At 38.3% G+C, this 24930-nt stretch overlaps 2 protein-coding genes across 2 annotated transcripts in view; both read left to right on the top strand.

The window, feature by feature from the left end:
• The first annotated feature begins 169 nt into the window (after nt 1-169).
• The window catches only part of LOC134679922 (guanine nucleotide exchange factor DBS-like), a 156283-nt gene continuing 131522 nt past the window's right edge, over nt 170-24930 (top strand). The window contains exon 1 of the mRNA XM_063538868.1: nt 170-655. Coding sequence (XP_063394938.1) covers nt 487-655 — 169 coding nt within the window. The 5' untranslated portion in view covers nt 170-486. The remainder of the gene's footprint in view (nt 656-24930) is intronic.
• LOC134679918 (uncharacterized) lies at nt 11468-19849 on the top strand. Its single transcript, XM_063538862.1, has 4 exons — nt 11468-11656; nt 11937-12218; nt 12302-12529; nt 16532-19849. Exons 2-4 carry the CDS (start codon nt 11958-11960, stop codon nt 17723-17725), a joined length of 1683 nt encoding a protein of 560 aa, XP_063394932.1. The 5' UTR covers nt 11468-11656; nt 11937-11957; the 3' UTR covers nt 17726-19849.

Below are 24930 nucleotides of genomic sequence, written 5' to 3'. Positions count from 1 at the left end.
TAAAAAGCAGGTAAACATGCCAATATAGCTGAAGTAATAATTCAATTAATAGAAAATGATTTTTATAAACAAATTATTCAAAGCATGATAATAAAGTTTCGACGGGTGTTTATTTAACTCTGGCAGCACTGGCGCTCATCAGCTGTTCCGCGGGATCGATAGATGTCGGTGGGAGTCGCTTTATTTTCGACATCGTACCATATACGTATATCTATATCATAACGGTATCCGTAGTAAAATCACTTCGGTACCCAATGCGCTAGTTTCTTTCATGGTCCGCGGTCTTTTTGATGTCATCGTTCGTAAACCCGGGTCGATGAACGATTTCGGTTTTAAGATGACGAGAAAATTATGCAATGCGAATTATATTGACGCATCCTTATTTATTTATGGTGGTCGGAAATAAATTCCGACCCAAAATGCGTAAAATTCCGTAAAGGGAAGGATTGTGCTGTTGTGTTTGTTTTCGGTGTTTCGGTGGAAACGATGGCTAATTCTCCAACGAGCATTGAGACGCAAATAGACAGTTTCTTGGAGCAATTTAAGAGAAGCGCCTCTAAGGCTATGGAGGAGCGAATAGAATGGCCTGACGGTCCATCTCCTGGTGCGGTGGTGAAGTCTCGCAGCAGCTGCTTCGCGCTGGACACTGCAGCTGGTGAGTCTATTTTGAATGATCCCTAGTGGCTTTAAGCTCTTCTAAGTACATGTGCTTAAATAAAAAAGCTCTAGCATCAGTAAACAAAATCTACTTAGGTTTTTGATAAAGATAACCAGTTACTTATCTGAATGACTCATGCCTACCTTTACCTTGTATCAGAGAAGAAAGTATTTTTTTAAATTTCTGTAGCTCCGCGCTCCATCGTTTAAAACCAAGTTTTGTACGGAACACTAAAAAGGAACCTCGACACGAAAAGACGAAGTAGCACCAAAATCTAATTTTAATTGTCGTGTAAAATGAACAAACAAATCCCAACGATTTTTTTTTTCTAAAATATGGACCATGGCCTGGCCTACAGATAAATAAATGATGTAGTTTTTTTTTATATTTTTGCCAATTTGGGTAATCCGACGAAATTTTTTATTAGTAAACTCAATTCAATTAAAATAATTTATGTCGTGTTTTAGTTAAATGATGTCAAAGTATTTGGAATACTTACTATTTAATACAAGTATCCACTTGAGCTACTTCATAAAACAAACAATGGAAGGGCTCTTGATCAAATTATTGAACGTTTAGATAACCCAGTAAAAATGTACTTTATTTATTAGTTGGTAACGCACAAAGGAATTGAGTATCACCTCGAATTGGGGCATCGTCCTCGGAAATCCGATAAAGGAACTTTGCCGCTAGGATTCTTGTTTAGAATTAGACGAAACTTAATGATGTCCAATTAATAAAACCTCACTAGATATGTCAATATAAATGTTACGTTTCATTTTCTGATGTTTAATACCTTTTCCATTGTAATTGGTGATCTATCTTTAAGAATCTACCTACACCTATTACTTACTAATTCTGTGCTTATAATACCTACGTAAGTGACGTGAAATACTATAACCATTGATTGATTTTTATTGTTAGAGCTCGAGTCCCACTGACGTCCAGTTTTCTACAGGATCCCGTTCTCCCTGTCTCGTCGTAGGAGTATACGTGCTAATAATACGTGCTAATCTTGTAACGTTCACACGAGCATTCTCTTTGCGGGCCACTTGCACGCATACCTACTACAAAAAATTGGATCCTGCAGAAAACCGTAACCGCAAAAAAACTGGACGTTAGTGGAAAAGAGCTCTGTATTTCGGCCTTTTAATATAGGCTGAGCTATACAAGAACTGGCGTTATTTGGTATTGGAGACCAGGATCCTTTATAAAAGATTGCTGAGCCAGCGTCATTACTTGAAATTTTTGTTATTTTATGTCTGCCATACTTGGGATAATGATGGCCCGGATATTTGGGGAGGCGAGTACGGGATCGACGACAGGAAGCCAACACACTCTTTTGTCGGTTCTATGAATTGCAGGGTACATCGAGCTCCTGTCCATGCCACGGGCTGCATGCAGAGACAATATCCGGGTTTGTGTATAATAAGGACTATCGCAGGGTTATTAGTCATATGCCTTATGGGAATATAGTTCAGAGCCGGAAACCGCTACCAACTTTTAGTATGTTGTTGGGCATGGCATTGGGTCTCCAAAACTGCCGGGAGACGGCGGCGCCGGCCATCTACTTCAGCGGAATGACGTCATCAAAATGACTCCCGCTTCGTTGCGAATATTGCATACTGCACCCAAACTATGCATAGCACATACACGTGTGGGGTATTAAATGAAAGTCAATTAAATAAACTTTATTTTATTTATACAAAGTGTACCAAAATATGCAACAGTTTAAGAGAAATTTACAAATAAATAAAAATTACGTAAAAAAATATTCGATTATTTGGGTTTTACAACCAAACCAAAAGTCGGAAGATAAAGCAATGTACTACAACATTAAAGATGACATCTCAAGCCATACACTGATATCAATAAAATCAAAATTGGACCAAATATGTGGAAATTATGCATCAAAATGTAGATATTTGCCCATACAAATGCATAAAAGTTAAAAAAATCCAAATTGGTCATTTTCAGGATAATCCGCATAAGCTTCTAGTATGTTATTAGCAATATGACCTGGATTCTAAAACTGCCGGGAGACCATCTCTGTTGTTCCTCAGTTACAAATAATGACGTCATATAAATAATCACTGCCGAATTTCGCAAAATGTAAATTATAGCTATACCACGAGTCTCACATACACATGTGTTACATGTAATGAAAGGTTATTAAATGTATTATGATTCACCTAAACTTTGTTTGTAAAAAAAATGTACGGTTTCAGAGCTAGAAACAACGAAATAACACTTTTTATGGAAAAAGTAGATATGTATCAATTTTATAGCTAAACTAAAATCGTCATAAAAAATTTGCGTATAATATTTGAAAAACCAGTTATTCAACTATATATCCCAATTTAAATTTTACATTTCCGACAAAAACTGTGGAAGTTCTGGAAAAAAAACTAAAGCGCCCCAACAATTCTACCTTAATGCGCTCATATTATGCAAAGAATAGTTCTAATTATCGAGTATTAAATGGATGAACATTACATAAAATACATGAAAACGACATTTTCGAATGGAACCATAATTAAAAATATAATAATTTACTAGATAAGTAAGCAAAATACTGTTTCTTTAAGTACCTAATCTCCTCCTTTCAAAGTCGGTTAAAATGTGGCTTTTGTGACCTGGGTTACAAAGACAAATAAATTGACACCTCATTTATCAAAATCAGTTCAGTTGTTTCATGTAAAAAATACATAATTACATACGTAGATAGCAGTTCCTGCTGTAGTCGCGGTAAATATTAATATCAAATAGACTCTTATTGTCATGGCCTAACGCTACATTATTAGAGAAATGTAAAGTTACATGCCAGTAAGTAGGTACATGCCTAATACAAAATGCCTTATCTCGGTAAATGCCATATCAGTTCACTTAATGCGATACATAATTATATATTTAAGCCTCGATTAGCCTTATACATACATACATACATACATCACTGGCTCAGTGACCCAAAGAGGATCTTGACCTCTGACACAAAAGAGCGTCACTCTGCCCTATTCTGCGCCACTTCGCGCCAGTTGGGTATTCTTATAAAAGTGGAATCTTGAGTGGTGCAAGGGTTTCAAGGCTGAGCTGAGAAGGCTGGCAGAATTTTCCCTCTGATCCTCCGAAATACAGAGGTCACCCCTCTGGTCTGCTAACATCTACGGCCTGAGGGTTTCAACGTTAGATGCCAAGCCACGCCAGGCCATAATAGTAAAGGTCTAATTATTGAATTTTAATTTTTTGTCCGACTACGGCAGAGTTTGCTATCTATGCGTGCATGTGTAGGTACCGTTTGCATGAAAGTACTGAACTGATTTTGATAAATTAGGTGTCAATTTATTTGTCTTTGTAGCCCAGGTCACAAAAGCCACATTTTAACCGACTTTGAAAGGAGGAGATTAGGTACTTAAAGAAACAGTATTTTGCTTACTTATCTAGTAAATTATTATTTTTTTAATTATGGTTCCATTCGAAAATGTCGTTTTCATGTATTTTATGTAATGTTCATCCATTTAATACTCGATAATTAGAACTATTCTTTGCATAATATGAGCGCATTAAGGTAGAATTGTTGGGGCGCTTTAGTTTTTTTTCCAGAACTTTCACAGTTTTTGTCGGAAATGTAAAATTTAAATTGTGATATATAGTTGAATAACTGGTTTTTCAAATATTACACGCAAATTTTTTATGACGATTTTAGTTTAGCTATAAAATTGATACATATCTACTTTTTCCATAAAAAGTGTTATTTCGTTGTTTCTAGCTCTGAAACCGTACATTTTTTTTACAAACAATGTTTAGGTGAATCATAATACATTTAATAACCTTTCATTATATGTAACACATGTGTATGTGAGACTCGTGGTATAGCTATAATTTACATTTTGCGAAATTCGGCAGTGATTATTTATATGACGTCATTATTTGTAACTGAGGAACAACAGAGATGGTCTCCCGGCAGTTTTAGAATCCAGGTCATATTGCTAATAACATACTAGAAGCTTATGCGGATTATCCTGAAAATGACCAATTTGGATTTTTTTAACTTTTATGCATTTGTATGGGCAAATACCTACATTTTGATGTATAATTTCCACATATTTGGTCCAATTTTGATTTTATTGATATCAGTATATGGCTTGAGACGTCATCTTTAATGTTGTAGTACATTGCTTTATCGTCCGACTTATGGTTTGGTTGTAAAACCCAAATAATCGAATATTTTTTTACGTAATTTTTATTTATTTGTAAATTTCTCTTAAACTGTTGCATATTTTGGTACACTTTGTATAAATAAAATAAAGTTTATTTAATTGGCTTTCATTTAATACCCCACACGTGTATGTGCTATGCATAGTTTGGGTGCAGTATGCAATATTCGCAACGAAGCGGGAGTCATTTTGATGACGTCATTCCGCTGAAGTAGATGGCCGGCGCCGCCGTCTCCCGGCAGTTTTGGAGACCCGATGCCATGCCCAACAACATACTAAAAGTTGGTAGCGGTTTCCGGCTCTGAACTATCTCTGCGACCGTTTCCCATAAGGCATGGCACTATATAGAATGTTATCTTATGAGCTATGAGGTAAAAAGATGGACTATTTTAGAATCAGATTCCAAACGTCTGCCAAAATGAAATCCACCATCACCTATTAAGAGCGACGTTAGATATGAATATGACTCAAAGTTGACACCCATGATGAGGGCTAGTTCTAAAGAGGTTTCAATAGAGAACGCAGTTCTGACGACAATGTAAGACAGGCCAGAGCCAGATTATTTTTCAAATCCAACTTTCAAGATTGAAACTAAATTAAGATAGGGAGATTGTGCAAAAATGCTCCAAATTGATTCTCTTATACATATATATATGATTGCGAAAACCAAACGAAAAAGCAAGCGCTTGTGCAAATCTCAACAAAAAGCTTTTAAGGACCAGTAAATGACCTTCATTTCACCTGTCGCCTGAGCAAGACGAAATGATTGATGATAATCTTATAGTGCGGATAGTGCCTAATAGGGCCTATTACTTAGTTTAAGATACCGTCATCAGTTTAGGTACTTATGTTGCTTAATTTCACGATGATGTAGGTTACTTGACTAGTTTACGTACTTACTGTTTTTTTTTTAATAAATACCTATTCCTTATAACAGTTATAACTTACAAGAGATAAAATACGTTTTTGTCCGTTTATTACAAAACGCTTATGCTCAGCTTATCATTCAAAATGTCGAGGTAAAAATAAGCGTTCATACGCAGGTAATGTAGGTATTATTATTTGTTCCGCATCGGTGCAGACCCTCTTATGGCTGGTTTTATTTTTACTGTCATATCACCTGCCTACATAGTATTCTATAAGTACACCGAAAGTGGCATTTAAGTAAATTAGATTCACCCAAAAATTAAGCATAGTATTCTTCCGAAAACCTCGCATAGAATTACGTCTTTTTGACCTCGTTGGTTTAGAACTAACTGGTAACGCTCGTTACCCAGGTACCATACACTTAAGCTTAGCTTTATTATGTCTCTTAACAGGCTTAATAGTCTCCGGACGGTTGTAAGTTGTAACCGAGAAACCTTAAAAAGGACTAGCTGCGGTCGAATGGTTTTACAAGTTACCTAGCCTTACACGACTCTACTCCAACTAAAGTGAAGGAATCCAATTCTCATGTGCGTCTTTCTGTAAAAATTCTGATAATGTATTTTTATCGCGAGCAGACACTTTTTTACATGATCCCTGGGATTTGAATAATTTATTCATTGGTCCCTTGCCGCTTTTCGCAGGTTGCGTCAGGGTCATATCGTGATCGTGGGCGATATTTGCGATCTGCTAATTCGATTTTTCGCCGCATAATCAGGGTTCTATAGTTAACTAAATAGGAACCCTTATGGTTTCGCCATGTCCGTCTGTCTGTCTTAGTTCGCTAACCGTTAGTGCTTGACGTTAGAAGTGCTTCAAAATTACTCCCTTCTGCATGCTTGTTACGTAAATAATAATATCAACTAATAGCCCCCATTTAAGCATGCCAATTGTTCTGAATACCCGTTACCCACATAACTACGGAACCCTGCACTGAGCATGGTTCGACCTGCTCTTGGCCGGTTTTTAGGGTTCACTATAATAATACGGAATAGTGATAGAGACACAGCGTTTCGTTCCGTTTTTAGCAGTCGATTGTCATCTTGGCTAACCCTCTAGGTGTGTGGTGAGGATAGGTGTACTAATTCAAAAAGACTTATGTGACTGGCGTCTAGCAAATAGCTGTGTCGTAAAAACTAAAAATAATGCCTCCCGTTTTCTAAATACACACATAGGGTAATTGTGTCAGATACCGTCCAATTATAGGAGATGCCTACTTTGAAATGCTAAAAAAAAATATTTAAGTAGTCTTACTTAAATGTGCTATATTTGTTTGTATTGCTCATATTGTCTATTTTAGGTTAATATTACGTGACCTTAAATAATATTTACGGTTTATTTTATAAAAAATATATTTTGAAAAAGTAGGGTTATTTCAGTTTCCGTCCGCCTGTGAGCTACTTTTCGTCCACGTATGAGTCAGTTTTCGTCCACTGTATGAAAAAGTACTGTAGGGTGCATTATTGCATTGAAAATCAATTATACCTATCTTTATTTTTTGTTTTTATGTTATATGGATAATTCTTAGTTAGTTACTAGCTTCTGCCCGCGACTTCGACCGCGTAGAATGGTTATTTTCGTGATAAATATTTATATATATTTCCTTCCTCAGTAGACCGACAAACAGTGTTACATTCGCATTTATAATATATAATATCAATATAATAAGGATTCATTTATTTTTAAGCTATGTACGTTACTAGTACTGGCTTAGTTTTGTTGTATATAGGGTCATTGCGTTAGTTTTCATCAACTTATCGGAGCTGCCAGAGTAGCTGGACAATAAAATTTATCATGAAAAACCCACTTAAATATATGATAGTTATTTGTTTTCTTGTGTTAATTTATGTATAGGAAAAACTAATGCAGATGCATTATTAAGATAAACACCAGTTATGATTATAATACCTACCCACTTTTATTTTATTAATAACAGATATTTAACTTGTTTTTCTTAAATTACTAACAATCTAATACAATCTATTTATCAACTTTAGATAATATTATTTATATTATATTATTATTTGAGAAATTCAGAGTCTGAATATACATGGTCATTCAATAATTTATTTTTTTGTAGGAAAAGATCTCTATGTAAAGCCCGCTCCACACTCGTGCGCGAATCGCGGCGCGAAGCCGCGAACGCGAGTCTGGAGTCGATTTCGCATATCAGCGAACTAGACTCCACACTCGCGTTCGCGGCTTCGCCCGCGATTCACGCGCATAGTCTGGAGGGCGTTTTACAGACGCCCGGACCGCGACTTTGCGGTCCGGCGCACGTTCGATCGTGTGTAAGGTGATCCGCCGTATGTATGTCCATTAAAGCCGTGTAACAGACAACCGCACCCATGAGTGAGAGCGAGAAAGAGATGGTTTTTAAGGACGCAGTTTTATAAAGCCACACATTCACACTCCTACCGTCCTACAAACAGCTAAACGGTAGGACGGCTACCCCCATACACAATCCTACCCAACGAGGCGGACTACGAGGCGGCCTACAAGGTAGGAGTGTGAATGCGGGGCTTAAGTGAGAGCGAAAAACAGACACTTATTAAACCAGCATCCACACGGCCTGGTACAGCTATCAGTTCATGCTGTAGGATATAGAGCGAGGTAGGGAGACAATTATGTCTCGTTCTTGCAGGACTATTTTGTAACATCGTGTAAATACTCCTTAATAATCATAGACATTTCAATTATTTTAAAGCCCGCTCCACACTCGTGCGCGAGTTGCGGTGCGGAGCCACGAATGCGAGTGTGGAGTCGATTTCGCAGATCTGTGATCTCGACTCCACGCTTGCGTTCGCGGCTTCGCGCCGCGATTCGCGCACGAGTGTGGAGGGGGCTTAAGGTTAACTGGTTTGCGAAACAAGCGGTATCCAGTCGGGACCTATTTGATCAGGAATGAAATTGGCGTCAATCTCCAATTTAATCACCAATTTTAGATTTATGGTAATATTAGAGCCCTGTAAATTGAAAAAATACCCCAGAACGAAAATACTGGCGTCACAAATTATATAGTATTCTTGCATCTCATTTTATCGGTAATATCGGGCATTATCGGCGGTTGAATTCGGCGAGCCAAATTGTCTTTTGCGTCCGCACGTCCTGATTCGATCGGGCAATTTAATCAGATTGGCAAAAAATTGACTAGTCTGGATACGCGTTCTTAAAATTGCTTTATTTTTTTTTATATAAGGAGGGAAAATCGTAGGTATTTGACATTTTTTATATTAAGATTCGAGTAATGCTTGATGCTTAAATAATTAATTGCCTATTTAAACTTATTTCCTCGCATATTTGGAGCAAAGCACTATGCTCCGGTGGGAATAGCAATTCGTGGAATCGTCTCATTGTCGGACTCAGTTCAATTCTTTCATTTCGTCGAACAAAATCGAAACTCATCCACGAATTGCTATTTTCGCCCTCTGTAATCATGTAATAATAAATCTCGTCTACACCACTCATAGTACATGGACGGAAACTGAAACAATATTTAAAGCTATTTTTAGTTTTCGACCACATATTTTAAATATGATTTTAATCAAGCAACAGTGACAAAATCGTGGACGAAAACTAAAATGTATAATCTTATAAGCAAGAAACATCATTTTAAGAGAAAATATATAGTAGTTTATAAGTCTTTTGAAGTAAAACGACCATAACAAATACTCACCTAGCTGTTCCAGTTACCGTCCGTGTGGTCGGAAACTAAATATTTTTCAAAATTAGTATGTCAGTACTCGTCCACTAAATTTATCAAAGATTATTGTGAAAAAACTATAAAAAACACTTAAAATTGCGTTTATTATACTTTTAAGTTGCAGTATGTGCCAATAACGTAACTTAAACTAGCTAAATTAATTAATAAACTTACCGTGAACATTTGCCGCCAACACCTTTTTTTTCTTGCAAAATGACGTTTTCAGGCTCTGGGTGCAATGCCGCCACTTACATAATTTTTATTTAAGCCGCTATTTGTCAAATAACACTTTTATTTTGGTAAAAATATTGCTTAGACATTATGGATTGCAACAAATCCAAACATGTGTGAGAAGGCTTGTTTCTATTCAAATTTTCCGCAATTCTTTGTAGCAACTCCGCCAAGTGGACGGAAACAGGCACTGGACGGCAAACAGACACAATTACCCTATTTGGATCCCCGAATTCCCGGGGTAGTACACTTATCACAGTAACTTGAACATTTTAATTAGAATTGAATGTACGTACTTAATGAGCTACCTACGCTTTAACCTTCCCAAACTTAAAGAGCTTTAACCTTCCCAAATCCGCTACAGACAGCCAAATTCTACTATTGAATAAATAATGTCGTTATAAAGTTGTGACCTTTGTATATAGAAATTAGCTTTCATAATCCGTCAAATCGCGTGATTGTCAAACGCGGCACCAGATTAATCTTTATGACAGGAAATGCGGTGCTGAAGGGTAGGTACCCTTTAGCATACATTTGTGCAGGTAGTTAGGTAACTACCTGCACAAATGTTGGTTTGTTCCAATTCCAATCAACGTTTGTGTTGCACCATACGTAATGCGAGTAAGTACCTACCTCCCTACTCCCAAAGTCCCTACCCTACACTTTCAGAAAATGACACACTAATGAGTGAAGCGTTGTTTATTTTATTTTAGGGTTCCGTATACCGTACCTTTCTCAACGTCCGTCCGGTCGGATGTCAGTGTCACACTCTCATGTTTTATTTAGAATTTGTTTATTTTTGTGGATTTGTTAAGCAACTCTTCTCTGGCAAGATAGGCCTTACACATAACTTAATAATCCTCATATATTTTTAGCTAGGATGGTAAGTAGGTAGGTAATTTGATAACAGATCAAGACAGTAATATAAAAGAATTAAAGGACCTACCCTACTACTATGTATGTGGCACACTCACTACAGACCAGCGAAATTTGGGAAGGGACAAGACTGCTGAATTGGTCATTATCATAATCTTCGGAGTTTAATCTTATTAATCTATAGGTCATTACACTATCGGCCTTACCCGTGCTCACATGCCGTGCAAGATCGTGTTTCCCGACAGGTTAGCTGGGCTTGATGGGGGATATTTCTGTAACACACTATTCATATTGCTCTGTTTTTTTATTGTTTAAAAAGGTTACTAAAGTTCTTACAACGATCAACTTAACGTCTTTATAAATTTTACTACACAATTATATCAAACAAAACTAGGAATCACAAAAATGGTGCACGCACTAATCGTACCATTGCCGCCATTTTACTGATTTTTGACTTTTTTTTATGTCAACTTTACTTTTTTTGTAATAAGGTATAGACTATAGTCTACTTCTTCTGTAGGTTTATAGAGCCAAGGAATTTTGAGTACTTTATACCTGCAAAACTTAGTCGCATTAAAAAAACGTTGCATTATGAAAATTTTATGTCTTAACACTCCGCCGATACCTTAATAATGGGCAATGTGACTTGGAGATCAGTCAATGTTTTTGTTATATTATATTTCATTTGATTATTCTTGAATTATAAAAAAAAATATTGCACGCGTTCTCCAGTCAGGTAACTATTAAATGTTTTAAATGTTGGCGCCTTGAGTCATCAGACAGCGTCAATACGGAAAGTCGGAAACGAACGACGGTGGCGCTGCCAAGTGGTGGCGCACTGTACTAAAGACGTGTTCTGCGGCGTCCTCCGATTTTATTCACAGAAAGTGTTCGCCATATTGCTTCCGTGAATTCAGTGAAATATTTGTGCATTTCTCTTCAATTATGACTGCAATATGAAAATAGTTTAAAGGAAAACAATCCATGTTTGATTAGTAACTGTGGCTATACATTTTTATGCAGCTCAGACGTTAAAATAACGTGAAAACGGTAAGTTTTATTCTTCCTCTGCTATGACTATATGGCCCAATATTCCACGGGAGTTCGATCCGCTATGCGATAATGAAACTTAAAAAACGCGATTAAGGTTAATAATTGCGCGATTTTTGTTGTGTTTATTTACATGAATTTGAAAAGTTATCGCGGTTTTCTCGTATTTGTAGCGGGGTTGTGAATTCTCATAGCAATCGGGGCGGGTTTGTCGCGAGGTTGTACATACACATATACGTAGGCACATGTGATTTAATGTGAACGATCGGTTGTATTGTAGCGTCGAGCGGGCAGCGCACCCATGTCGTATGAGAAGATGGAGGTGGTGAACCCGGCAGAAAAGGAGGCGAGTGAGGTTCTTCACTCGCTCCTGTCTGTCGAGCGCCGGAGTGTGGACAGCAAGGAGGCCATTATCGTGGCCATTCCGCAAGACCAGAACGGCGGAGGGGAGTATGGAGAGAGCGCTCAGTGGCACACGCCTGTCATGGGCCAACACTCTGTGTTTGAGATGGGAGCCTCTCAGAACATGCAACAGCACAACTATAATGGTCACCAAGAACAGGTAACCTCCTAACTAGTCAATCAGCTGTTTTAACAGGCTCTGTTTGATGTATCTTTACCTAACAGTAACATTACTAATTTCAGGTTTTATGGCAAGGTCATACAATCCAAGTGGAGAATGGCGAGGCAAATATGCAAGGAATGCAAGGTGCTTACAGCATTGAGTTCTCAAATGTCGATGGTGATGGCATGGAGGTTGAAACAAAGCCTAAAATGGAGAAAAAAGGTGGGGCTAAGCGGAAGAAAAAGGGAGCGGAAACAGATAGTGATGAAGAGGTCCTCGACAACAAACTTGAGGATAATCCTTTACAAGTAAGTAGATATAGTCACCTGTTATTAGTAAATATATTAGAGTTAAATTAAAACCAGATAGGGTAATTGTGTCTGTTTGCCGTCCAGTGCCTGTTTCCGTCCACTTGGCGGAGTTGCTACAAAGAATTGCGGAAAATTTGAATAGAAACAAGCCTTCTCACACATGTTTGGATTTGTTGCAATCCATAATGTCTAAGCAATATTTTTACCAAAATAAAAGTGTTATTTGACAAATAGCGGCTTAAATAAAAATTATGTAAGTGGCGGCATTGCACCCAGAGCCTGAAAACGTCATTTTGCAAGAAAAAAAAGGTGTTGGCGGCAAATGTTCACGGTAAGTTTATTAATTAATTTAGCTAGTTTAAGTTACGTTATTGGCACATACTGCAACTTAAAAGTATAATAAACGCAATTTTAAGTGTTTTTTATAGTTTTTTCACAATAATCTTTGATAAATTTAGTGGACGAGTACTGACATACTAATTTTGAAAAATATTTAGTTTCCGACCACACGGACGGTAACTGGAACAGCTAGGTGAGTATTTGTTATGGTCGTTTTACTTCAAAAGACTTATAAACTACTATATATTTTCTCTTAAAATGATGTTTCTTGCTTATAAGATTATACATTTTAGTTTTCGTCCACGATTTTGTCACTGTTGCTTGATTAAAATCATATTTAAAATATGTGGTCGAAAACTAAAAATAGCTTTAAATATTGTTTCAGTTTCCGTCCATGTACTATGAGTGGTGTAGACGAGATTTATTATTACATGATTACAGAGGGCGAAAATAGCAATTCGTGGATGAGTTTCGATTTTGTTCGACGAAATGAAAGAATTGAACTGAGTCCGACAATGAGACGATTCCACGAATTGCTATTCCCACCGGAGCATAGTGCTTTGCTCCAAATATGCGAGGAAATAAGTTTAAATAGGCAATTAATTATTTAAGCATCAAGCATTACTCGAATCTTAATATAAAAAATGTCAAATACCTACGATTTTCCCTCCTTATATAAAAAAAAATAAAGCAATTTTAAGAACGCGTATCCAGACTAGTCAATTTTTTGCCAATCTGATTAAATTGCCCGATCGAATCAGGACGTGCGGACGCAAAAGACAATTTGGCTCGCCGAATTCAACCGCCGATAATGCCCGATATTACCGATAAAATGAGATGCAAGAATACTATATAATTTGTGACGCCAGTATTTTCGTTCTGGGGTATTTTTTCAATTTACAGGGCTCTAATATTACCATAAATCTAAAATTGGTGATTAAATTGGAGATTGACGCCAATTTCATTCCTGATCAAATAGGTCCCGACTGGATACCGCTTGTTTCGCAAACCAGTTAACCTTAAGCCCCCTCCACACTCGTGCGCGAATCGCGGCGCGAAGCCGCGAACGCAAGCGTGGAGTCGAGATCACAGATCTGCGAAATCGACTCCACACTCGCATTCGTGGCTCCGCACCGCAACTCGCGCACGAGTGTGGAGCGGGCTTTAAAATAATTGAAATGTCTATGATTATTAAGGAGTATTTACACGATGTTACAAAATAGTCCTGCAAGAACGAGACATAATTGTCTCCCTACCTCGCTCTATATCCTACAGCATGAACTGATAGCTGTACCAGGCCGTGTGGATGCTGGTTTAATAAGTGTCTGTTTTTCGCTCTCACTTAAGCCCCGCATTCACACTCCTACCTTGTAGGCCGCCTCGTAGTCCGCCTCGTTGGGTAGGATTGTGTATGGGGGTAGCCGTCCTACCGTTTAGCTGTTTGTAGGACGGTAGGAGTGTGAATGTGTGGCTTTATAAAACTGCGTCCTTAAAAACCATCTCTTTCTCGCTCTCACTCATGGGTGCGGTTGTCTGTTACACGGCTTTAATGGACATACATACGGCGGATCACCTTACACACGATCGAACGTGCGCCGGACCGCAAAGTCGCGGTCCGGGCGTCTGTAAAACGCCCTCCAGACTATGCGCGTGAATCGCGGGCGAAGCCGCGAACGCGAGTGTGGAGTCTAGTTCGCTGATATGCGAAATCGACTCCAGACTCGCGTTCGCGGCTTCGCGCCGCGATTCGCGCACGAGTGTGGAGCGGGCTTTACATAGAGATCTTTTCCTACAAAAAAATAAATTATTGAATGACCATGTATATTCAGACTCTGAATTTCTCAAATAATAATATAATATAAATAATATTATCTAAAGTTGATAAATAGATTGTATTAGATTGTTAGTAATTTAAGAAAAACAAGTTAAATATCTGTTATTAATAAAATAAAAGTGGGTAGGTATTATAATCATAACTGGTGTTTATCTTAATAATGCATCTGCATTAGTTTTTCCTATACATAAATTAACACAAGAAAACAAATAACTATCATATATTTAAGTGGGTTTTTCATGATAAATTTTATTGTCCAGCTACTCTGGCAGCTCCGATAAGTTGATGAAAACTAACGCAATGACCCTATATACAACAAAACTAAGCCAGTACTAGTAACGTACATAGCTTAAAAATAAATGAATCCTTATTATATTGATATTATATATTATAAATGCGAATGTAACACTGTTTGTCGGTCTACTGAGGAAGGAAATATATATAAATATTTATCACGAAAATAACCATTCTACGCGGTCGAAGTCGCGGGCAGAAGCTAGTAACTAACTAAGAATTATCCATATAACATAAAAACAAAAAATAAAGATAGGTATAATTGATTTTCAATGCAATAATGCACCCTACAGTACTTTTTCATACAGTGGACGAAAACTGACTCATACGTGGACGAAAAGTAGCTCACAGGCGGACGGAAACTGAAATAACCCTACTTTTTCAAAATATATTTTTTATAAAATAAACCGTAAATATTATTTAAGGTCACGTAATATTAACCTAAAATAGACAATATGAGCAATACAAACAAATATAGCACATTTAAGTAAGACTACTTAAATATTTTTTTTTAGCATTTCAAAGTAGGCATCTCCTATAATTGGACGGTATCTGACACAATTACCCTATCTTTAACACAAATTTTCAAAGTATAGAATCCTAAATTCTACCATTTCTATGATCTTTTTGCCTTAATCAGCTTTAGGTTAGGTTAGACTGTTGGCGACTACATCATTTAACTTTTTTGTAAATGGAAATGGGTCATCATCTAAGAAATCAGCAAAGAGAATGTTATAAATTTTATTATCAAAAAGATCAAACTTATTACAGAACTTAATATCCTCCTAAGGCCCAAGGTCCTACTTATAGTACCTCTTCAGTTCAATGAAATTTAAATTCTATTCAATCAGGATAGAGTCGCTTTAGGTTTGTGTCATTTAATTTTCCAACAACGCAAAATCGTCTCTATTTCCTATACTATAAGTTCAAATTTCAGTGGCTAATTTTTGATTTGTATGGCTGGGCCTTAGGAGGATATAGGTACATATTTTATATTGTTCTTATTTTTTGATGTGTTTGTAAGAAACTTCTGATGTGAAATGCATCTACCTCCTTTTTAATAGGGTTCTGTACCCAAAGGGTAAAAATGGGACCCTATTATTAAGACTCCACTGTCCATCTGTCCGACCGACTCTGTCAGTCTGTCACCAGGCTGTAACTCATGAACCGTGATAGCTAGGTGGTTGAAATTTTCACATATGTATTTCTGTTGCTGATACAACAACAAATACTAAAAACAAAATAAAATAAATATTTAAGTGGGGCTCCCATACAATAAACGTGACTTTTCCGTTTTTTGAGTAATGGTACGGAACCCTTCGTGCGCGAGTCAGACTCGCACTTGGCCGGTTTTTATGAGTGTTAACCAAATTTAAAAAAATTAAATAAACAGAGGAGGAACATTAGACAGACTATTTTGGTTTTGGCAACATGCATGTCATGTGTTCTTATGATGAATCAGGATTTTTATTTAATTTCACAATTGCAGCTACAAGCTCGTCTTTTTATAACATAATTATGTAAATTTTCAGGTGAAAGAAAGATTAAGAAGAGGATGTGATTGCAAGGATAACTGCTACCGTGGGCTAAATCCAGAGGCTGTCTACCGCCACCGTCTCAATATTGCTGAACTGACCAAAAGTGAACATGACATGTATCTAATGGGTATCACTATGGCCAGCTTGGCTAACCCGGCTGAAACATCACGCCACAAGGTCAGGAGGAGACTGAGGGCGTGCTACGTATACCAAGGTAGAAAGGTCTGTTTGGAGGCTTTTCTGTATCTAGAAAATGTAACACATTATCAGCTCAAACGCATCAGGCAGCATGTCATGACGCACGGCGTCGCGCCTCGGATACACGGCAACGTTGGTAAGAAGCCCTACAACACCTTTACCTTAGACATATACAAACATGCAACTAATTTCTTAAAGGAGTACCTGAAACAGCATGCTAGCTCGCCTAAAGACGTCCAGCCTTCAGGCGAACAGGGCAAGAAAGCCAGCAAGACCATTATTATACAGGGAGACTCACGGAAGCACTTGTTTGAAGCTTACAAAGAATATGGGGAAATTCTGGAGCCCGGAGTAAAACTGATGGGATATTCCACTTTCCGTGCATTCATGAAGGACCAATTCCCTCACGTCAAGTTCGCCACTAAGAAACAAGACATGCCCAAAGATATGGTTCCGTTCCGCAGCGGGAAATGCATGTCGTACGACAAAAATAAGGACCCGATCAGGTCGCAACAGGAAAAAGACAAGGTGGACCATAAGAAGGCAGCTATGGAGGCTAAGAAGAAGGAAGATCACGACAGGGAGCAGCACGTGCAGCAGCAGCAACAGCAGCAACAACAGCAGGTGCAACAACAACAGCAACAGCAGCAACAGCAAGTGCAGCAGGTGCAAGTGCAGCATCAGCAGATGTCGAGCCAGCCGCACGTGGTGATCCACCAGCAGCAGCCCGGCCAGCAGTCCATGCAGCAGCAGATGCTGGTGCCGCAGGTGTCGCAGCACCAGCAGGTGCTGACGCAGCAGGTGGGCAGCGTGCAGCAGGTGTCGCAGCACATGCAGCCGCTGGGCGTGTCGGACGAGCCGCCGCAGCCCGTGGAGATGGCGCAGCAGGTGATCCCTCTGGCCGTGGTGCAGCAGCAGCAGCAGGCGTACATCGTGACGCCGGTGTCGCACTTCCAGACGCGCGTGCAGGGCGCCTGGTACAGGCATTGACGGCGCTGCCACCGTCGCGCGGCAAGTTAGCGAGAATACCTAGGTTACGCCTATTCAGTATTGATAAACTGACATATAACAACTATCTGTAAGGATAAATTTAATCATATTTACACCAGTAAATTAGCAGTAGCTATGTAGTTTATTTTTAAATGGTTTTAAAATTGATAGCGTTGTTTTACTGAGTCGACGGTTTATGTAGGTCTTGCTGGTTAGATTGCGAATGTACCGAGTGTAGTTTTTATATTTTCCGCGTGTGTTTAGATGTAAATGGATCATGATTATTTTATTTTTAGACTATCTAATCGTTCAGGTGGTGTTGTCAATCAATATTAAATTCACTTTGAAAAGCAGTGCCTTTAAAATTTATGATGTGGATTAAGACATAGCTATGATGTGTGATTATACTTTCAAAATACAGATTTAAGAGGCAAAATACAGAGAAGTGTGTATTTACGCATACTACGGCGTAGGCAATACAAGTTGATGAAGTACATATCACTTTATTTTTATTGGTTCAGAAAAAGATAGCGTCTATTTTATTTAATATTAAATTTTTAATGGATTTGTACTTTTGGAGCTTTTTAGATGATTCCGTAGTCAATCACTTTTTCTCTGTTTCTCATCAAGTGATCATATTATAATTAATGAACTGGCTATGTAATACATGTTGCCTCCCATGAGCCTCAGTAACATAGTTTTTGTCATGTCAGGGTATGAATTGGTCCCATTTGAACTAAATTGTGATGACTGTTTATTTTAATCGCCTAGCCTAGGTACAGTCGCCATCAATAACATTGTAATATTACGTAATGCTCAAAAATATCTAAAATACAATACTAAATTAAGCGAGCCGTGATTAGATATTTGTGAGCACCTTGTTCACTTTGTAGGCTTAGCACAGGGAGGTAATGTCGCGCTCCTGTGGTATGAATACTTGTATATATCAGATGGCGACTACAATCAAGTGTAAAAATAACACGAAATGTTCCTAAACATCCTTATACTTAACCTAATAAGGTTCATTCAGTCAACAGTTTAACAGTTGGAGAAAGTTTGCTGTTTTCATGCAAAAGGTTTCTTGGTCAGCTCTCAACAAGGTGATATTGTATAAAATGCTACTAAAAATAGCCCTTGTTGGCAAGCGACAAAGACATGTAATATTCCCTGAGATTATCTCATCTTTACACTTGAAAGTACAAGCAAAGCTGGTTGGTGTCAGCTACAAATAAAAGACTTCCATATAATGGCGCTTATGAATTCCTTAGTTTAGTTTTTAGCCAGTTAATGGGTTTTGGCTTTATCTCCATTGATTGAGCTATAAGAAATAAATTATTTTAGTATAGGTACAGTCAGCGGCAATAGTTGCTAAGCGGGCCAGGTGTTCAAAATTACCTTGACGCGCTCATTCTCTTAACGCTAAAGTCCCGCCAAGATCATTTTGAACACCTCGCCCGCTTAGCAACTTGCTGCTGACTGTAAAACCAATATTTTAGTTGTGGATGTTATAATCATCACATGCATTATCTTGATCTTTCACATCTGTCTGTAATGTCGAAAACTGGGAGCACTTTTAGGACGTAAGAGTACTGATTTTAAACGTTTATTTTATCTTTGATTACATTAATTAAAACAATAATATGTATATGATACATTTATTTCCCTTAAAATTATGTTTTTTTTGTTCATTATTTTATTAGTGATGTATCGTTCTCGTCTCTTTTTAACATGTTTAAAAAAATGTACTGACGCAATAGTTCTTAACTCTGGTTCTCTTGAAAATCTCATATTTCTTTCAAGTATGTTAAGATAGAGTTAGTATATGTAACAGAATAGAAGCGTGTAATCATTATCAATTTTACTATAGACAGTACAGAATTGTGCCTAGAAAATATGCTTATCCATGTATTTTTATAGAGCAATAAATGTGTGGGATTCGAAGCAGATTCATGTAACTACATAATCATTTTTCAAGTACCTACCGACATTGTGTGAGTGATTGATAGTCGTTCCACCTGGGTCGTCTTCGAATCATAGTAATTCACTTAGCATAAAGGTTCGGCATCTATGTCAAAATTGTAGGGAGACATCATGATGTGATAGAAATTAAACTTTTATACTCTACATTTGCTTCTTTTTATTTTTGAAACAATACCTTATATTTCCATTGCGTAAAGTAAACTGATATTACGGAATCCGCAGAGCATTTATTGACTCGCGCTATTACTTGGGATAATGACAGTTTACAAATCTCACGCAGGATGGCGCTGTTCCGTGTAGTGAAAATCCTGAATCGCGCTATCAAGATTTTTCCTGTGATAATGACCCCAACTCGTACAAAATTTGTTTAGTTTATGAATTCAACGTTAGATGGCGCTGTACCGTTGTAGCGAATATCCTGAATCGCGCTATCAAGATTTTTCCTGGGATAATGACCCCAACTCGTACAAAATTTGTTTAGTTTATGAATTCAATGTTAGATGGCGCTGTACCGTTGTAGCGAATATCCTGAATCGCGTATCAAGATTTTTCCTGTGATAATGACCCCAACTCGTACAAAATTTGTTTAGTTTATGAATTCAACGTTAGATGGCGCTGTACCGTTGTAGCGAATATCCTGAATCGCGCTATCAAGATTTTTCCTGGGATAATGACCCCAACTCGTACAAAATTTGTTTAGTTTATGAATTCAATGTTAGATGGCGCTGTACCGTTGTAGCGAATATCCTGAATCGCGCTATCAAGATTTTTCCTGGGATAATGACCCCAACTCGTACAAAATTTGTTTAGTTTATGAATTCAACGTTAGATGGCGCTGTACCGTGTAGCGAATATCCTGAATCGCGCTGTCAAGATTTTTCCTGGGATAATGACCCCAACTCGTACAAAATTTGTTTAGTTTATGAATTCAACGTTAGATGGCGTTGTTCCGTGTAGCGAATATCCTGAATCGCGCTATCAAGATTTTTCCTGGGATAATGACCCCAACTCGTACAAAATTTGTTTAGTTTATGAATTCAATGTTAGATGGCGCTGTACCGTTGTAGCGAATATCCTGAATCGCGCTATCAAGATTTTTCCTGGGATAATGACCCCAACTCGTACAAAATTTGTTTAGTTTATGAATTCAACGTTAGATGGCGCTGTACCGTGTAGCGAATATCCTGAATCGCGCTATCAAGATTTTTCCTGGGATAATGATCCCAACTCGTACAAAATTTGTTTAGTTTATGAATTCAACGTTAGATGGCGCTGTTCCGTGTAGCGAATATCCTGAATCGCGCTATCAAGATTTTTCCTGGGATAATGACCCCAACTCGTACAAAATTTGTTTAGTTTATGAATTCAACGTTAGATGGCGCTGTTCCGTGTAGTGAAAATCCTGAATCGCGCTATCAAGGTTTTTCCTGGGATAATGACCCCAATTCGTACAAAATTTGTTTAGTTTATGAATTCAACGTTAGATGGCGCTGTACCGTGTAGCGAATATCCTGAATCGCGCTATCAAGATTTTTCCTGGGATAAAGACCCCAACTCGTACAAAATTTGTTTAGTTTATGAATTCAACGTTAGATGGCGCTGTTCCGTGTAGTGAAAATCCTGAATCGCGCTATCAAGGTTTTTCCTGGGATGATGACCCCAACTCGTACAAAATTTGTTTAGTTTATGAATTTAACGTTAGATGGCGCTGTTCCGTGTAGTGAAAATCTTGAATCGCGCTATCAAGATTTTTCCTGGGATAATGACCCCAACTCGTACAAAATTTGTTTAGTTTGTGAATTCAACGTTAGATGGCGCTGTTCCGTATAGTGAAAATCCTGAATCGCGCTATCAAGGTTTTTCCTGGGATAACGGCATGACCTCAACTCGTCCAAAATTCGTTTAGTTTATGAATTCAACGTAGGATGGCGCTGTACCGTGTAGTGAAAATCCTGAATCGCGCTATCAAGATTTTTCCTGGGATAAATTTGTTTGCGCAGTGCCGTAGAAGAAAATCAAGATTTTTCTCATATTATCTGGCCCTGAGTAATCGAGTATTGAAGTTTAAACAGTATAGTAGTTAGTGTGGGTAAAATTTTGGAAGCTAAATTTAACTAAAGGTGAAGCACATGTGTAATTCGGGTGACAATCTGACAATGCAATACGAGTATTATGGTACCATCGAGCTGATCGGATGATGGAGACAGGAGGTGGCCATAACTCTGTGATGAAACAACGCAACCTAAAATTGCGTTTGGGGTTTTTACTCGTCATAATTGTTTCAACGGGTATTATGTAGTTACCTTTGAAAAGAAAAGCAGGTTCAGTCAGCGATAGAATAGAAGCTTGTACCAGTTGTACCATACTAGATTCATGCTTGTACCAAACATGAAATTTTTGCCAAAACCTTATTATATTTACTTGTTTTTATCTTTGAATTAGGTACAGTCGACGTCACCTTAGTACTGCAATAGGTGAAAAATGTAAACATATCTTTGACGTCGACTGTAGGGTACATACATAAGCTGGCCATACACACTAGGGTATGCCTGCGCAGTTTTACCTGTGCAGTTAAACTGCACAGGTAAACCCTAGCTGGGTGAAGCACACACACGGCAGCGGTAAACCTGCACAAACTCTCAGTTGTGTAGCCATGGCACCGTCGTCAGCTGTGCTTGATGTTGGCGGAACACTTTGAAAAGAATTTATAATATATCCTGAATATTACCGAATCTATCTAAGGATATACTGGATAAATTTAATTAGTTCTAATACCACCTAATATTCGTACTATCTAAGGATGTTAAATAAACCTTATATTAAAAAGCAGGACACTATTATGAGAACCGCTATAACTTCTAATGACTAAAAAGAATAAGACATTCAAGTAGCAAGGAATCACAATGTTACTGTTAATTAGTAACATTGTGATTCCTTGCTACTTGAATGTCTTATGAGACATTTTTATGCAATCGCAATTTATCCGAGATCAACTGAGGCCTGCACATGCGGACGCCACACACACTCAGTTTTACCTGTACAGTTCAAGAGCACACAAAAAATATGTATCTATTCTCATATTTGCGCAGGTCAACTGTGCACTTGTGCAGTCGTAGAAAACTGCACAGTCGAATGCCACAGATGCTCCGTTTTAACTGCGCAGTTGAACTGTACAGGTAAAAGTGCGCAGGCGTACCCTTATGGCCAGCTTCTACGTTTTACCATTGCACGTTTATTTGCAAATCGTGATATCCCAGGTCGTTGTAAACAACTATTATTTTGCAATTAGTTTGCGTGTGCTGACGCCTTTTATCGTTCTGTCAATTTCAATGAGGGCTAAAAGACCAAGGGTCGAGGGTCCCACGCCTTCCTGCAATTCGCGAGTGCAGTGCAACCGGAGATTGAGTCGGGGGTGTCCGTTCGTCGCACTCGCGCGACTCATTGGTCTCGACAATTTAATAATCGCCCGCCAGACGTTTGTAAACAAAAGTCATTGTTTCGGCCTCAATCGGACAGTTCGACTATGGCGAGTTGCCTTAGCGGGCGCCGGTTGTGCCATCTCGCCGCCTGACCGTGATTTCCGATATGAAGTTTTGGAAGTGCTCGACTAAAAGCGAGAGACGGGCCGCTGCCATCGGTGAGGTCTTTTAGATTTTAGAAAATAGTTTATTCACATAGATATATAGATTATTTTAACATAAGGAACTTTGCCCTGAAGTATTATGCAAGTAGGAAAGTTATTGAATTAACCCACTTTCATGAACTAAATTATTTCTGCAATTTGTCTTCATTGTAGATTGCGAGGATGAGACAATTCAGCCCATTGCGCTATTTATTTGACCTTGCTGACGAACCTAATAATTCGATTATGATTATATATATAGGTTTTGGTTATTGTGGCAGGACATGTCATAATTTTATTAAAGACTAATATTAATGGTCAAAAATAGTACCTGACATAGTTCGTATGATTTTAAATCCAAACTGTGTCCGTTTTTCCTGCATCCACCATACTTACCTATTCACGTTTTGCTATTTGCACCATGACTCGTCGCAATGTAAACGCGGCGTTTTAGGAAATCTGTAATCACCATGCTGGCCTTATTAACAAACATTTCATGACACAATACTCCTAACAACACATCTAACAATTCCCTTACTCTCCTTTTACTCGTATGTAGGTAGAGTCAAAAGAAAAAGTTGCTAAGCGGGCCTGGTGTTCAAGATGATCTTGACGCGACTTTATTGTTAAGAGAATAAGAGCGTGTCAAGGTAATTCTGAACACCGCGCCCGCTTAGCAACTTTTGCTGCTGACTGTACTACGGATTTTAAAGCGCACTGCAATTGCAGCCAACACTTCTCGAACGATAAACGTTGATTAGTATTAATGCTTTCAAACTTTTTCTTGTTGTAGTTTTAAATCAACAAGCCCACAGACAGTTAAAGGGTTTGATGGGCTCATCCTAGCTCTTTTATTATGATAGATTAAGTTTTCATCATCATCATCTCAGCCTATATACGTCCCACTGCTGGGCACAGGCCTCCTCTCGAGCGCGAGAGGGCTTGGGCTATAGTCCCCACGCTAGCCCAATGCGGATTGGGGACTTCACATACACCTTTGAATTTCTTCGCAGATGTATGCAGGTTTCCTCACGATGTTTTCCTTCACCGAAAAGCGACTGGTAAATATCAAATGATACTTCGTACATAAGTTCCGAAAAACTCATTGGTACGAGCCGGGGTTTGAACCCGCGACCTCCGGATTGCAAGTCGCACGCTCTTACCGCTAGGCCACCAGCGCTTTTTAAGTTTTGGTTAAAGTTTTGGTTTTGACATAAAAATCATGTGTCGACACTGTCGACTGAAACAAGAGCAAAACCGAACCTTCAATTTTCAGCAAAACATCCGCTTTCAGATGGACACTAGTATGTTTCGATACTTTCGATTGACATTTATCGACAAACGATTGTCACTTGGCTAGACCCCCTGTACAGTCAGCAGCAGAAGTTGCTAAGGGGGTGCAGGTGTTCAAATTTACCTTGTCGCGCTCTTAGTCAAGATAATTTTATTACCTCGCCCGCTTAGCAACTATTGCTACTGTAGACATACTTTTTCGGCTTTGTCCCACCATGCAGCCTCATGTGGCATTACGTAGGAATACACTAGACAACATGATGAATTTTCAAACGTAACATACGGTGGCTATGTGTGGTGGCTAGGAGTG

This window comes from Cydia fagiglandana, chromosome 3 (assembly GCF_963556715.1).
Source record: "Cydia fagiglandana chromosome 3, ilCydFagi1.1, whole genome shotgun sequence".
Taxonomy (NCBI): Eukaryota; Metazoa; Arthropoda; class Insecta; order Lepidoptera; family Tortricidae; genus Cydia; species Cydia fagiglandana.
The sequence above is the reverse complement of the archived record's forward strand: the minus strand, read 5'-3'. Positions and strand labels throughout refer to the sequence as shown.

What these genes read in the sequence shown, in the direction of transcription:
- LOC134679918 (XM_063538862.1), top strand. Translation starts at nt 11,958, where the DNA reads ATGTCGTATGAGAAGATGGAGGTGGTGAACCCGGCAGAAAAGGAGGCG. An exon ending in ATAATGGTCACCAAGAACAG is followed by an intron (nt 12,219 to 12,301) that starts GTAACCTCCTAA and finishes TACTAATTTCAG; the next exon opens with GTTTTATGGCAAGGTCATAC. An exon ending in TTGAGGATAATCCTTTACAA is followed by an intron (nt 12,530 to 16,531) that starts GTAAGTAGATAT and finishes GTAAATTTTCAG; the next exon opens with GTGAAAGAAAGATTAAGAAG.